General features: G+C 51.1%; 1 protein-coding gene across 1 annotated transcript in view; it reads right to left on the bottom strand.

Moving 5' to 3' along the window:
• Positions 1–792: 792 nt before the first annotated feature.
• Positions 793–15,169, bottom strand: part of bcl3 (BCL3 transcription coactivator) — a 125,427-nt gene continuing 111,050 nt past the window's right edge. The window contains exons 6-9 of the mRNA XM_086003953.1: positions 12,430–12,507; positions 9,857–10,024; positions 4,833–4,965; positions 793–1,668 (exon numbers count right to left, since the gene is read on the bottom strand). Of these exons, the coding sequence (XP_085860079.1) occupies positions 971–1,668; positions 4,833–4,965; positions 9,857–10,024; positions 12,430–12,507 (1,077 nt within the window). The 3' untranslated portion in view covers positions 793–970. The remainder of the gene's footprint in view (positions 1,669–4,832; positions 4,966–9,856; positions 10,025–12,429; positions 12,508–15,169) is intronic.

Genomic DNA, 15,169 nt, shown 5'->3' with positions numbered 1-15,169 from the left:
GCCCTGAGAGTGTTTGATGGGACAGTGTAGAGGAAGCTTTACTCTGTATCTAACCCGTGCTGTACCTGCCCTGGGAGTGTTTGATGGGACAGTGCAGAGGGAGCTTTACTCTGTATCTAACCCGTGCTGTACCTGCCCTGGGAGTGTTTGATGGGACAGTGTAGAGGGAGCTTTACTCTGTATCTGACCCGTGCTCTACCTGCCCTGGGAGTGTTTGATGGGACAGTGTAGAGGGAGCTTTACTCTGTATCTAACCCGTGCTCTAACTGCCCTGGGAGTGTTTGATGGGACAGTGTAGAGGGAGCTTTACTCTGTATCTAACCCGTGCTGTACCTGCCCTTGGAGTGTTTGATGGGACAGTGTAGAGGGAGCTTTACTCTGTATCTAACTCGTGCTGTGCCTGCACTGGGAGTGTTTGACGGGACAGTGTGGAGGCAGCTTTACTCTATATCTAACCCGTGCTGTACCTGCCCTGGGAGTGTTTGATGGGACAGTGTAGAGGGAGATTTACTCTGAATCTAACCCCGTGCTGTACCTGCCCTGGGAGTGTTTGATGGGACAGTGTAGAGGGTGCTTTACTCTGTATATAACCCGTGCTGTACCTGCACTGGGAGTGTTTGATGCTTAATATGAAAAGCTCAGAATATCACAAAGTTCTCTGGAATGGAGTGATGGTGTCTTCATGGAGTTGGTGGAACGTCCTCAGTTCATTGGTGTTCAGATTCTTTACATCCTGGCATTTAAGAGCACAAGTATGTCCCTCTAGTAGATGATGCGATAGAGAGGTTATGATGAATATCTACATGATTTATTTTAAAAAATTACTTTATCAATCTACAATGTTTTACAAACAGAAGACATTAATGCCGAGTCTATCTTTTCTTTCACATACTTGTTCTGTGTGACAGTCAAACACAATGGGTCTTAAGCACATCATGTGTCTTAGAGTCTGGTCGCTTTGGTGGCCATGTCAACTCTTTCCTCTGCCCACACTATGGGCACTGAGCATCGTGATGTCAGCCCGGTCGCAGTTCTGGCTCGAGGGTCTTCCCTGTTGGTGCAGCGGTGGCTGCAAGCTGTCTTGGGTGTGTTTGGGTTGCGATGGGTTGGCCTGCCACTCGTTAATGCCCGCGTACTGAGCGCCCGGTCGCCTGTTGGGCGGGCACTGCGGGTGAGCGGCAAAGCTGGGATGAGGAAGGGCGGGCAGAGGCCCGGCAAGGAAGTTCAGCAAAGGTCCATCGGTGCTCGGACGCCGCTCGTGGAATGGAGAAAGGGCGAAACTCCCCATGGGATGGCCCACAAGTCCATGGTAGAACATCGGAGGGCCGTGGCCTGCTTGGTGAGCTGGAGGCGTGGGCGACGGCGAGCCCGCGCTCGAGCCCTCGACTTGGGCGTGGCGCTCCGCCTGCTCCCGCGGGTAGCTTCGACACACTGGAGGTCCTCGCTCCTCCTTGATGCTGAGGGACATCTCCTCGGGCCGGTCCTGAACCTCTGGTCTCGGTGTTCCAGCATGGCTCCTTGCGCTCGGGGGAGACCTCTGGCAGCAGGAGGACGGGCTATCGGAGGACCGGTTGGACGGCGAGCTTCGCGGCGGGCTGGAGGCGGACGGCGGGAGGAGATGCTGAGGTGACCTCACCTGGTGGCCACTGGGCGAGGGGCAACTCAACACTGCAAACACAAGAAACAGGGAAAAAGATTCTGAGTCTTGCTGCAATTATACAGGGCCTTGGTGAGACCACACCTGGAGTATTGTGTACAGTTCTGGTCTCCTTACCTAAGGAAGGATATACCTGCCATAGAGGGTGTGCAATATACATAGAAACATAGAACATAGAAAAATATGAGCAGGAGTAGGCTATTCGGCCCTTCGAGCCTGCTCCGCCATTCAATATGATCGTGGCTAATCCTCTATCTCAATATCATATTCTCGCTCTCTCCCCATACCCCTTGATGCCTTTTGTGTCTAGAAATCTATCTATCTCCTTCTTAAATATATTCAGTGACTTGGCCTCCACAGCCTTCTGTGGTAGAGAATTCCACAGGTTCACCACCCTCTGAGTGAAGAAATTTCTCATCTCAGTCCTAAATGTCCTACCCCGTATCCTGAGACTGTGACCCCTCGTTCTAGACCCCCCAGCCAGGGGAAACATCCTCCCTGCATCCAGTCTGTCTAGCCCTGTCAGAATTTTATACGTTTCAATGAGATCCCCTCTCATTCTTCTGAACTCTAGTGAATACAGGCCTAGTCGACCCAATCTCTCCTCATACGACAGTCCTGCCATCCCAGGAATCAGTCTGGTGAACCTTCGCTGCACTCCCTCTATGGCAAATATATCCTTTCTTAGGTAAGGACCAAAACTGCATACAGATCTCCTGGGATGGGGGGATTGTCCTATGAGGAGAGATTGAGTAGACTAGGCCTATATTCTCGGGAGTTTAGAAGAATGAGAGCTGATCCCATTGAAACATACAAAATTCTTACAGGGCATGACAGGGTAGATGCAGGGAGGATGTTTCCCCTGGCTGGGGAGTCTAGAACCAAGGGTCACAGTCTCAGAATAAGGTGTCGGCCATTTAGGACTGAGATGAGGAGAAATTTCTTCACTCAGAGGGCGGTGAATCTTTGGAATTCTCTTCCCCAGAGGGCTGTGGAGGCTCAGTCGTTGAGTATATTCAAGACAGAGATCAATAGATTTTTGAATATTAATGGAATCAAGGGATATGGGGATAGTGCAGGAAAGTGGAGATGAGGTAAAAGATCAGCCATGATCTTATTGAATGGCGGAGCAGGCTCGAGGGGCCGAATGGCCGACTCCTCCTCCTAATTCTTATGTTCTAATGTAGATTGCTCACACCCTGGTTGTCCATGAAATGTTCCAACTGGCCCGGGTTGAAGAGAGGAAAATCGCCACTCCCTGGTTACCTTCTCCATTTCTTGCCCTTTGCTCCAAACCTTGACAACTTGCCCCTGGGGTTTGGGCTCGCCAGGTGCTGGGACCCTCGTACACCTACCCCATAGTGGACATAGCCCCCTGTTTACAGACAGCGAGTTGGGATGTTCCACTTTGTCCAAATCCCGTCCCATTTTTGCAAGAGGAGGCCATTCGGCCCATCGTGTCTGTGCCGGCTCTTTGAAAGAGCTCTCCAATTAGCCCCACTCTCCCCCCCTGCTCTCTCTCCGTAGCCCTGCAAATTTCTTCTTATCAGGTATTTATCCAATTCCCTTTTGGAAAGTTTCTATTGAATCTGCTTCTGCCGCCCTTTCAGGCAGAGCATTGCAGATCACAACAACTCGCTGCGGAAATAAAATTCTCCTCCTCTCCCCCTCTGGTTCTTTGCCAATCATCTTCAATCTGTATCCTCTGCTCACTGACCCTCCTGCCACTGGAAACAGTTTCTCCCTCTCTACTCTATCAAAACGCCTCATGATTTTGAACGCCTCTATCAAATCTCCCCTTAACCTTCCCTGCTCCAAGGAGAACAGTCCCAGTAACCGTGGTGACCTGTGGGCTGGTGGGAGTAAACATAGTGCCCTTCAAAGCTATAGTTCCGTTGTCAAAACCCAACTGGATGGCGGGACTGCCCCCTCCACCCGGCCTGGCCTGCGCGAGACACGGTGGGGTTTGGCTCTTACTGGTGGGGCCTACATCCAGGTCAAAGGTGAGGCCTACATTCAGGTCAAAGGTGAGGCCTACATTCAGCTCAAAGGTGAGGCCTACATTCAGATCAAAGGTGAGGCCTACATTCAGGTCAAAGGTGAGGCCTACATTCAGGTTATCATGAGGCCTACATCCAGGTCAAAGGTGAGGCCTACGTCCAGGTCAAAGGTGAGGCCTACATTCAGCTCAAAGGTGAGGCCTACCTTCAGGTCAAAGGTGAGGCCTACATTGAGGTCAAAGGTGAGGCCCACATTCAGGTTATCATGAGGCCTATATCCAGGTCAAAGGTGAGGCCTACATCCAGGTCAAAGGTGAGGCCAACATTCAGGTCAATCATGAGGCCTACATCCAGGTCAAAGGTGAGGCCTACATCCAGGTCAAAGGTGAGGCCTACATTGAGGTCAAAGGTGAGGCCTACATTCAGGTTAATCATGAGGCCTACACCCAGGTCAAAGGTGAGGCCCACATTCAGGTCAATGAACATGAACATTTGGTGTGGCGATAAAGGTCTGTCGATCCTCTATGAGCATGTTTTGCGCTGTAGGCCTGAATGAATTTCGCCCCCCCAGGCCTCATTTTGGATAGACCCCCGACCCTAACCCATCAGTCCGGGTTGGATCCCAACCTTGAAGCTTGAGGAGGACGCTGCCTTGTTTGCCACCCCCCCTCGCCTCCTCCCAATATACAGTCTCTCCGCCCACTCTGCCCCTTGGCACGTACAAGCGGGCCCGGGGAAGCTGGCTTGAAGCTGGTACTGGCCATTGGGCGTGGGGAGAGGCGAGCTGGACTTGATTTACGTAAGGCACACAGTGACTTTAATTCCTAATATAAATATTGAAACAGCTAATATTCGGCTTGATATTTTCAGCGGTGTTATAAATCTCATCATCATAAAGAAACTACTCATGAAATAACACTGGACGGCCAGCTGGTGGCGCCGTCCAAGGAGTATAAATACTCGGGCGTGGGCCCAGCTTGACAGGGACATTTTGTAAGACAGGAACTAGTGAAGTACGACTAGGCCTCCATGTTCTGAAACAAGTTGATTAAAGCCTTGCTTTACACTCAAACCAAGTGCGTAGTGAGTTTTATTACGTCACAGTCTCTCCGCCCACTCTGCCCCTTGGTGTGGACAAGCGGGCCCGGGGAAGTCGGCTTGAAGCTGGTACTGACCATTGGGCGTGGGGAGGGGCGAGCTGGACTTGCTGCTCGGCGAGTCCCAGTCCTTGACCACGCTGGGCGGCCTCTGGTTCGGCGGGGGCTGCGGCACAGACCGGCTGGCCTTCCCTCGGAGGATGTCAATCACCTGGGGAAAAAACACAGAGAGCACGGTGAGGCAGTCGGAACATCTCCCTTGACCTCTAGCCTGCCACTTGTAGAGGGGCTAGATTCTGTGCTCGGTTGAAGGGAATAAAGATATAGGGCGATGGGGAAAGAGGAGGGGGAGCGGGGATAATTGGATCGCTATACCAAAGAGCCAGCACAGGCATGATGGGCCGAATGGCATCCTTCTGTGCCGTATCTTTCTATGATTCCAGTTGCTTGGAGGCAGCTCCCGTTCCTCGAGGTGGTTCCAATTCCTCACATCACATCGTTACCAAGAGGTCTCTTATCCTAGACCTTTAAGTCAACCTCTTGCCTGGATGAGTGTAGCTCCCAACAACACTCAAGAAGCTCAACGCCATCCAGGACAAAGCAGCCCACTTGATTGGCACCCCATCCACCACCTTAAACATTCACTCCCTCCACCACCGGCGCACCGTGGCTGCAGTGTGTACCATCTACAAGATGCACTGCAGCAACTCGCCAAGGCTTCTTCGGCAGCACCTCCCAAACCCGCGACCTCTTCCACCTAGAAGGACATGGGCAGCAGGCGCATGGGAACACCACCCACTCCAAGTTCCCCTCCAAGTCACACACCATCCCGACTTGGAGATATATCAGCCGATCCTTCATTGTCGCTGGGTCAAAATCCTGGAACTCCCTCCCTAACAGCACTGTGGGAGCACCTTCACCACACGGACTGCAGCGGTTCAAGAAGGTGGCTCAGCGCCACCTTCTCAAGGGGCAATTAGGGATGGGCAATAAATGCTGGTCTTGACAGCGATGCCCACATCCCATAAACAAATAACAAAAAAACACACTCTCACACACACACACACACACACTCTCTCACACTCACTCACACACACTCTCTCACACACACACAAAGACTCCCTCACACTCACACACACTTTCTCACACTCACTCACACACACTCTCTCACACTCACACACAAAGACTCTCTCACACTCACACACACTTTCTCACACTCACTCACACACACTCTCTCACACTCACACACAAAGACTCTCTCACACTCACACACACTTTCTCACACTCACTCACACACACTCTCTCACACTCACACACAAAGACTCTCTCACACTCACACACACTCTCTCACACTCACTCACACTCACACACACACAGTCTCTCACACTCACTCACACACTCTCCCACACTCACACACACTCTCATACACTCATACACACTGTCACACTAACACACATCTGCTCACGCCCTCTCGCGCACTCTCACTAACACACTCACACCCCCGCAGACACACTCACACACACACACTCTCACACTCACACACACACACTCTCTCACACTCACACACACACTCTCCCACACTCACACACACTCTCATACACTCGTACACACTGTCACACTAACACACATCTGCTCATGCCCTTTCGCACACACTCTCACTAACACACTCACACCCACGCACACACACTCACACACACACTCTCTCACACACACTCTCTCTCACACACTCTCACTAACACACTCTCACTAACACACTCTCACTAATGCACTCACACCCACGCACACACACTCACACACACATTCTCTCACACACACTTTCTCTCACACACTCTCACTAACGCACTCTCACTAACGCACTCACACCCACACACACACACTCACACACACTCTCTCACACACACTCTCTCTCACACACTCTCACTAACGCACTCTCATAACGCACTCACACCCACGCACACACCCTCACTGACTCACACTCGTCCTCACACACACTCACGGGCACACACTGTCACGGACACACACTCAGACCAACACTAACGCACTCTGCCGCTGCACCCCGCACTCTCACTGGCACCAACTCACATTCCTACACATGGACACACTTTCTCACTCTCACACACATGCGCTCGCTCGCTTGCAGAGGCCTCTGGGCCATGATCAGGTGCAGGGAGCTGGGTTGGATTTCGATTCCAACGCCCAGAAGTGCTGAGGGCCAAGTGCGGTGAATGCGATCTCCGAACTGGACACGAGCCCTGGAGCCAAACCTGGCAGCTCAGTGGCTCCGAACCACACTGGGCAGCGCCTGTACCCATCAACCCTCCGCGGGCACTAGTCCATGGACCTACAGTCCCAGGTGGGCTGTTTCATAGAAACATAGAAGATAGGAGCAGGAGTAGGCCATTCAGCCCTTCGAGCCTGCTCCGCCTTTAATGAGGTCATGGCTGATCATCCAAATTCAGTACCCTGTCCCTGCTTTCTCCCCATATCCCTTGATCCCTTTAGCCTTGAGAAATATATCTAACTCCTTCTTGAATATATTTAATGAATTGGCCTCTACTGCCTTCTGTGGTAGAGAATTCCACAGGTTCACCACTCTCTGGGTGAAGAAATTCCTCCTCATCTCTGTCCTAAATGGCTTACCCCTTATCCTTAGACTGTGACCCCTGCTTCTGGACTCCCCCGCCATCGGGAACATCCTTCCTGCATCTAGTCTGTCCAGTCCTGTTAGAATTTTATATGTTTCAATGAGATCCCCTCTCATTCTTCTAAACTCCAGCGAATATAAGCCTAATCGACCCAATCTCTCCTCATACGTTATTCCTGCCATCCCAGGTATCAGTCTGGTGAATCTTTGCTGCACTCTCTCCATGGCATATACTTCTAAGTCAAGATGGTGTGTGACTTGGAGGGGAACTTGTGTGTGTGAGGAGATGTGTGTGTTAGTGTGAGAGTGTGTGAGTGTGAGAGTGTGTGTGAGAGAGTGTGTGTGAGAGTGTGTGTGAAAGTGTGTGAGTGTGTGTGAGTGTGAGGAGATGTGTGTGAGTGTGAGGTGATATGTGTGAGTGTGAGGAGATGTGTGTGAGTGTGAGGTGAGATGTGTGAGTGTGAGGAGATGTGTGTGAGTGTGAGGTGAGATGTGAGTGTGAGGAGATGTGTGTGAGTGTGAGGAGATGTGTGTGTGAGTGTGAGGTGATATGTGTGAGTGTGAGGAGATGTGTGTGAGTGTGAGGTGAGATGTGAGTGTGAGGAGATGTGTGTGAGTGTGAGGAGATGTGTGTGAGTGCGAGGTGATATGTGAGTGTGAGCTGATATGTGAGTGTGTGCTGATATGTGAGTGTGAGGTGATATGTGAGTGTGTGCTGATATGTGAGTGTGAGGTGATATGTGAGTGTGTGCTGATATGTGAGTGTGAGGTGATATGTGAGTGTGAGGTGATATGTGAGTGTGTGCTGATATGTGAGTGTGAGGTGATATGTGAGTGTGAGCTGATATGTGAGTGTGAGGTGATATGTGAGTGTGAGGAGATGTGTGTGAGTGCGAGGTGATATGTGAGTGTGAGCTGATATGTGAGTGTGTGCTGATATGTGAGTGTGAGGTGATATATGAGTGTGAGCTGATATGTGAGTGTGAGCTGATATGTGAGTGTGAGGTGATATGTGAGTGTGAGGTGATATGTGAGTGTGAGGTGATATGTGAGTGTGAGCTGATATGTGAGTGTGAGGTGATATGTGAGTGTGAGGTGATATGTGAGTGTGAGCTGATATGTGAGTGTGAGGTGATATGTGAGTGTGAGGTGATATGTGAGTGTGAGGTGATATGTGAGTGTGTGCTGATATGTGAGTGTGAGGCGATGTGTGAGTGTGAGGCGATGTGTGAGTGTGTGCTGATATGTGAGTGTGAGGTGATATGTGAGTGTGAGGTGATATGTGAATGTGAGGCGATGTGTGAGTGCGTGCTGATATGTGAGTGTGAGGTGATATGTGAGTGTGAGGTGATATGTGAGTGTGAGGCGATGTGTGAGTGTGTGCTGATATGTGAGTGTGAGGTGATATGTGAGTGTGAGGTGATATGTGAGTGTGAGGCGATGTGTGAGTGTGAGGCGATGTGTGAGTGTGAGGCGATGTGTGAGTGTGAGGTGATATGTGAGTGTGAGGCGATATGTGAGTGAGGGGCGATATGTGAGTGTGAGGCGATGTGTGAGTGTGAGCTGATATGTGAGTGCGAGCTGATATGTGAGTGTGAGGCGATGTGTGAGTGTGTGTGTGTGGGACATTGAGTGAGGACAGGATTAAGGGTGCAGCCTGCAGACACTGGCTGGCTTCACATTGGAGAAGAGGAGCCTGGGGCTGGCGAGGAGGTGCTGGTCCCAATGGAACTCTACCGAGAGCATTGGGTCCGCACCTTCAGACCAAACCGTCCCGGGACGGAGCCTCGCGCCCTTTGACCTGCACCACATAGTGAGCATCCTTGCGAGTAGGCCCGGTCTGGGCCTGGCAGTAGAAGTAGGGCTTTCCCAGTTCAACCAGCGGCCTCTCCTTCCAATTTTGGTCACCTTCTTTAAGGAAGGATATACTTGCATTGGAGGCAGTTCAGAGAAGGTTCACGAGGTTGATTCCTGAGATGAAGGGGTTTGACTTATGAAGAAAGGTTGAGCAGGCTGGGCCTATACTCATTGGAGTTTAGAAGAATGGGAGGGGATCTTATTGAAACTTGTAAGATTCTGAGGGGGCTCGACAGGGTAGATGCAGAGAGGATGTTTCCCTTCGTGGGGGAATCTAGAACTCGGGGCACAGTTTCAGAATAAAGGGTCGCCCTTTTAGAACTGAGATGAGGAGGAATTTCTTCTCTCAGAGGGTCGTAAATCTGTGGAATTCTCTGCCCCAGAGAGCCGTGGAGGCTGGGTCATTAAATACATTTAAGGTGGAGATAGACAGATTTTTGAACGATAAGGGGGTCAAGGGTTATGGGGAGCGGGCAGGGAAGTGGAGTTGAGGCCAAGATCAGACCAGCCATGATCTTATTGAATGGCGGAGCAGGCTCGAGGGGCTGAATGGCCAACTCCTGCTCCGACGTCTTACGTTCTTATCTATGTTCAAACCAACCTTCTTGTTCTTGGCCACCATAAGCGACGTGTCGTTGTGACAGTTCTTAACGCTGCTATCTGCCCCATTCTTCAGCAGAACCTTGACGATCTCCATTAACCCGCGGCCACTGCAGGAATGCAGGGCGGTGTTTCCTGAGTAGGTCTGCAGGTTGACATTGGCCCCGTGCTGTCGACAGAGGGAAACAAATTGGCCGTCAGATCCCTGCGATTCCATTGGGAGTCATCGCACCATCGGTAGGTGTCAGCCCGTGGCTCAGCGGGCAGCACTCTCTTGCCTCAGAGTCAGAAGGTCCTAAGGTTCGAGGCCCACTCCAGAGACTTGGGCCTCATAATCTGTCGGAGGGGCAGTACTGAGGGGGCAGTGCTGAGGGAGCGCCGCACTGTCGGAGGGGCAGTACTGAGGGAGCGCCGCACTGTCGGAGGAGCAGTACTGAGGGAGCGCCGCACTGTCAGAGGGGCAGTACTGAGGGAGCGCCGCACTGTCGGAGGGGCAGTACTGAGGGAGCACCGCACTGTCGGAGGGGCAGTACTGAGGGAGCGCCGCACTGTCGGAGGGGCAGTACTGAGGGAGCGCCGCACTGTCAGAGGGGCAGTACTGAGGGAGCGCTGCACTGTCGGAGGTGCCGTCTTTCGAATGAGACGTTAAACCAAGGTGGATGGTGGATGGAAAAGGTGGATGGAAAAGATTTCATGCCCACTACTTGGAAGAAGAGCAGCGGGAGTTCTCCTCGGTGTCCTGGGGTCAATATTTATCCCTGAACCAACATCACTAAAATCTGATGATCTGGTCATATATCTCATTGTTGTTTGTGGGAGCTTGCTGTGCCAATCCTGTTGCCAAGGGAAACCAGCTGCAGGCGAACGCGCACAGGCTCACTCCTGTTGCTCGGCTCCACTCAATCCATTGTACGTGACACCTTTATGTTAACTGCCGTGATTAATGACTGATGTCACCATCAATTACGAGGTAACAAGTGCGGCCTGACTTAAAAGGCCACACACTGTAAATGATAAATGGGCTAAATGAAGCCCCAGTCCCTCTGGGGTCCAGTGGTTGCGGGAGGCCTCGAGCGTACTGGCGGACACCGCGTGCTCCCTCTCCAGGGGACACCCGGAGCGCGAACACAGAAGCGGCAGAGAGGCGTGCAGTCGGGACGAATGGCCGCCACCTTGACCGCCCGCTACCTGGACCTGTTGATGGCATTGAAACATAGAAGATAGGAGCAGGAGTAGGCCATTCGGCCTCTCGAGCCTGCTCCGCCATTTAATTAGATCATGGCTGATCATCCAAATTCAGTACCCTGTCCCTGCTTTCTCCCCATATCCCTTGATCCCTTTAGCCTTAACAAATATATCCAACTCCTTCTTGAATATATTTAATGAATTGGCCTCCACTGCCTTCTGTGGTAGAGAATTCCACAGGTTCACCACTCTCTGGGTGAAGAAATTCCTCCTCATCTCTGTCCTAAATAGCTTACCCCTTATCCTTAGACTGTGACCCCTGGTTCTAGACTCCCCTGCCATCGGGAATATCCTTCCTGCATCTAGTCTATCTAGTCCTGTTAGAATTTTATAAGTTTCATTGAGATCCCCTCTCATTCTTCTAAACTCCAGCGAGTATAAGCCCAATCGACCCAATCTCTCCTCATATGTCATTCCTGGCATCCCAGGTATCAGTCTGGTGAATCTTCGCTGCACTCCCTCCATGGCAAGAACATCCTTCCTCAGATGAGGTGACCAAAACTGCACACAATACTCCAGATGTGGTCTCACCAAGGTGCTTTACAACTGCAGCAAGACATCCTTGCTCCTGTACTCGAACCCTCTCGCTATGAAGGCCAACATACCATTTGCCTTCTTAACCGCCTGCTGCACCTGCATGCTTACCTTGAGCAACTGGTGCACAAGGACACCCAGGTCTTGTTGCACTTCCCCTTCTCCCAATCTATTGCCGTTCAGATAATAATCTGCCTTCCTGTCTTTGCCACCAAAGTGGATAACCTCGCATTTATCCACATTATACTGCATCTGCCACGCGTCTGCCCAATCACCCAACCTGTCCAAATCGTACTGGAGTTTCTCTGCATCCTCCACTTGGCCAGGCCCACCAGCGGTCCTCCTCCGAGGAAAAGAAGGTCCTCCGACTTGCCCACTCCACCAGCGGTCCTCCTCCCAGGTCCTCCGACTTGCCCGCTCCACCAGCGGTCCTCCTCCGAGATCATCCGACTTGCCCGCTCCACGAGCAGTCCTCCTCCGAGGAAGAGAAGGTCCTGCGACTTGCCCGCTCCACCAGCGGTCCTCCTCCCACGTCCTCCGACTTGCCCGCTCTCCCTCCTCTCCTGGTGGCCCAAGATCAGGAACGTGGGGACCGTGGAGTGCAGCCAAGTGCTGAGGAGCAGCCCCGATGTACTTAGAGAAACTTGGAGGTGTTTCTGTGCTGTTGTATTAAGATTTTCTTGCATCTGCTTGGGCTCCTCCCACCCCTAATCCCTGACCCAAGGCATCTAACCCTGGCCGAGTAAATTAACCCCCTCACTCTCGCCACAGTCTTTGAACAGGAGAAGCTCTTACCTGTAACAGCAGAATCACCATGTCCATGCAATTATTCTCCACAGCATGAACCAGGGGGCTCCGACCGCTCTTAATATCCTGCAAGAAGCATAACCGAAATGATATATTAATAACAAGAATTCCCAGGGACTCGTAGTGAATCCCATTAGTCCCAATCCCATTCCCCTCACTCCCTTTGTATAGAATCCCATTAGTCCCAATCCCATTCCCCTCACTCCCTTTGTATAGAATCCCATTAGGCCCAATCCCATTCCCCTCACTCCCTTTGTATAGAACCCCATTAGGCCCAATCCCATTCCCCTCACTCCCTTTGTATAGAATTCCATTAGTCCCAATCCCATTCCCCTCACTCCCTTTGTATAGAATCCCATTAGTCCCAATCCCATTCCCCTCACTCCCTTTGTATAGAATCCCATTAGGCCCAATCCCATTCCCCTCACTCCCTTTGTATAGAATCCCATTAGTCCCAATCCCATTCCCCTCACTCGCTTTGTATAGAATCCCATTAGTCCCAATCCCATTCCCCTCACTCCCTTTGTATAGAATCCCATTAGCCCCAATCCCATTCCCCTCACTCCCTTTGTATAGAATCCCATTAGTCCAAAGCCCATTCCCCTCACTCCCTTTGTATAGAATCGCATTAGGCCCAATCCCATTCCCCTCACTCCCTTTGTATAGAATCCCATTAGTCCCAATCCCATTCTCCTCACTCCCTTTGTATAGAATCCCATTAGGCCCAAGTCCATTCCCCTCACTCCCTTTGTATAGAACCGCATTAGCCCCAATCCCATTCCCCTCACTCCCTTTGTATAGAATCCCATTAGGCCCAATCCCATTCCCCTCACTCCCTTTGTATAGAATCCCATTAGTCCCAATCCCATTCTCTTCACTCCCTTTGTATAGAATCCCATTAGGCCCAAGTCCATTCCCCTCACTCCCTTTGTATAGAACCGCATTAGCCCCAATCCCATTCCCCTCACTCCCTTTGTATAGAATCCCATTAGTCCCAATCCCATTCCCCTCACTCCCTTTGTATAGAATCCCATTAGGCCCAATCCCATTCCCCTCACTCCCTTTGTATAGAACCCCATTAGGCCCAATCCCATTCCCCTCACTCCCTTTGTATAGAATCCCATTAGGCCCAATCCCATTCCCCTCACTCCCTTTGTATAGAATCCCATTAGTCCCAATCCCATTCCTCTCACTCCCTTTGTACAGAATCCCATTAGTCCCAATCCCATTCCCCTCACTCCCTTTGTATAGAATCCCATTAGTCCCAATCCCATTCCCCTCACTCCCTTTGAATAGAATCCCATTAGCCCCAAGCCCATTCCCCTCACTCCCTTTGTATAGAATCCCATTAGCCCCAATCCCATTCCCCTCACTCCCTTTGTGTGTGATCCCATTAGACCCAAGCCCATTCCCCTCACTCCCTTTGTATAGAATCCCATTAGCCCCAATCCCATTCCCCTCACTCCCTTTGTGTGTGATCCCATTAGACCCAAGCCCATTCCCCTCACTCCCTTTGTATAGAATCCCATTAGTCCCAATCCCATTCTCCTCACTCCCTTTGTATAGAATCCCATTAGTCCCAATCCCATTCCCCTCACTCCCTTTGTATCGAATCCCATTAGTCCCAATCCCATTCCCCTCACTCCCTTTGTATAGAATCCCATTAGCCCCAAGCCCATTCCCCTCACTCCCTTTGTATAGAATCCCATTAGCCCCAATCCCATTCCCCTCACTCCCTTTGTGTGTGATCCCATTAGACCCAAGCCCATTCCCCTCACTCCCTTTGTATAGAATCCCATTAGCCCCAATCCCATTCCCCTCACTCCCTTTGTGTGTGATCCCATTAGACCCAAGCCCATTCCCCTCACTCCCTTTGTATAGAATCCCATTAGTCCCAATCCCATTCTCCTCACTCCCTTTGTATAGAATCCCATTAGTCCCAATCCCATTCCCCTCACTCCCTTTGTATAGAATCCCATTAGTCCCAATCCCATTCCCCTCACTCCCTTTGTATAGAATCCCATTAGCCCCAATCCCATTCCCCTCACTCCCTTTGTATAGAATCCCATTAGGCCCAATCCCATTCCCCTCACGCCCTTTGTATAGAATCCCATTAGTCCCAATCCCATTCCCCTCACTCCCTTTGTATAGAACCCCATTAGTCCCAATCCCATTCCCCTCACTCCCTTTGTATAGAACCCCATTAGACCCAATCCCATTCTCCTCACTCCCTTTGTATAGAATCCCATTAGTCCCAATCCCATTCCCCTCACTCCCATTGTATAGAACCCCATTAGTCCCAATCCCATTCTCCTCACTCCCTTTGTATAGAATCCCATTAGTCCCAATCCCATTCCCCTCACTCCCTTTGTATAGAACCCCAGTAGACCCTATCCCATTCCCCTCACTCCCTTTGTACAGAATCCCATTAGTCCCAATCCCATTCCCCTCACTCCCTTTGTATAGAATCCCATTAGTCCCAATCCCTGTCCCCTCACTCCCTTTGTATAGAATCCCATTAGTCCCAATCCCATTCCCCTCACTCCCTTTGTATAGAATCCCATTAGTCCCAATCCCATTCTCCTCACTCCCTTTGTATAGAATCCCATTAGTCCCAATCCCATTCCCCTCACTCCCTTTGTATAGAATCCCATTAGTCCCAATCCCATTCCCATCACTCCCTTTGTATAGAATCCCATTAGCCCCAATCCCATTCCCCTCACTCCCT

Source organism: Somniosus microcephalus, chromosome 12, assembly GCF_052327205.1.
Source record: "Somniosus microcephalus isolate GS21.2 chromosome 12, FLI_Smic_1.0, whole genome shotgun sequence".
Taxonomy (NCBI): domain Eukaryota; kingdom Metazoa; phylum Chordata; class Chondrichthyes; order Squaliformes; family Somniosidae; genus Somniosus; species Somniosus microcephalus.
The sequence above is the reverse complement of the archived record's forward strand: the minus strand, read 5'-3'. Positions and strand labels throughout refer to the sequence as shown.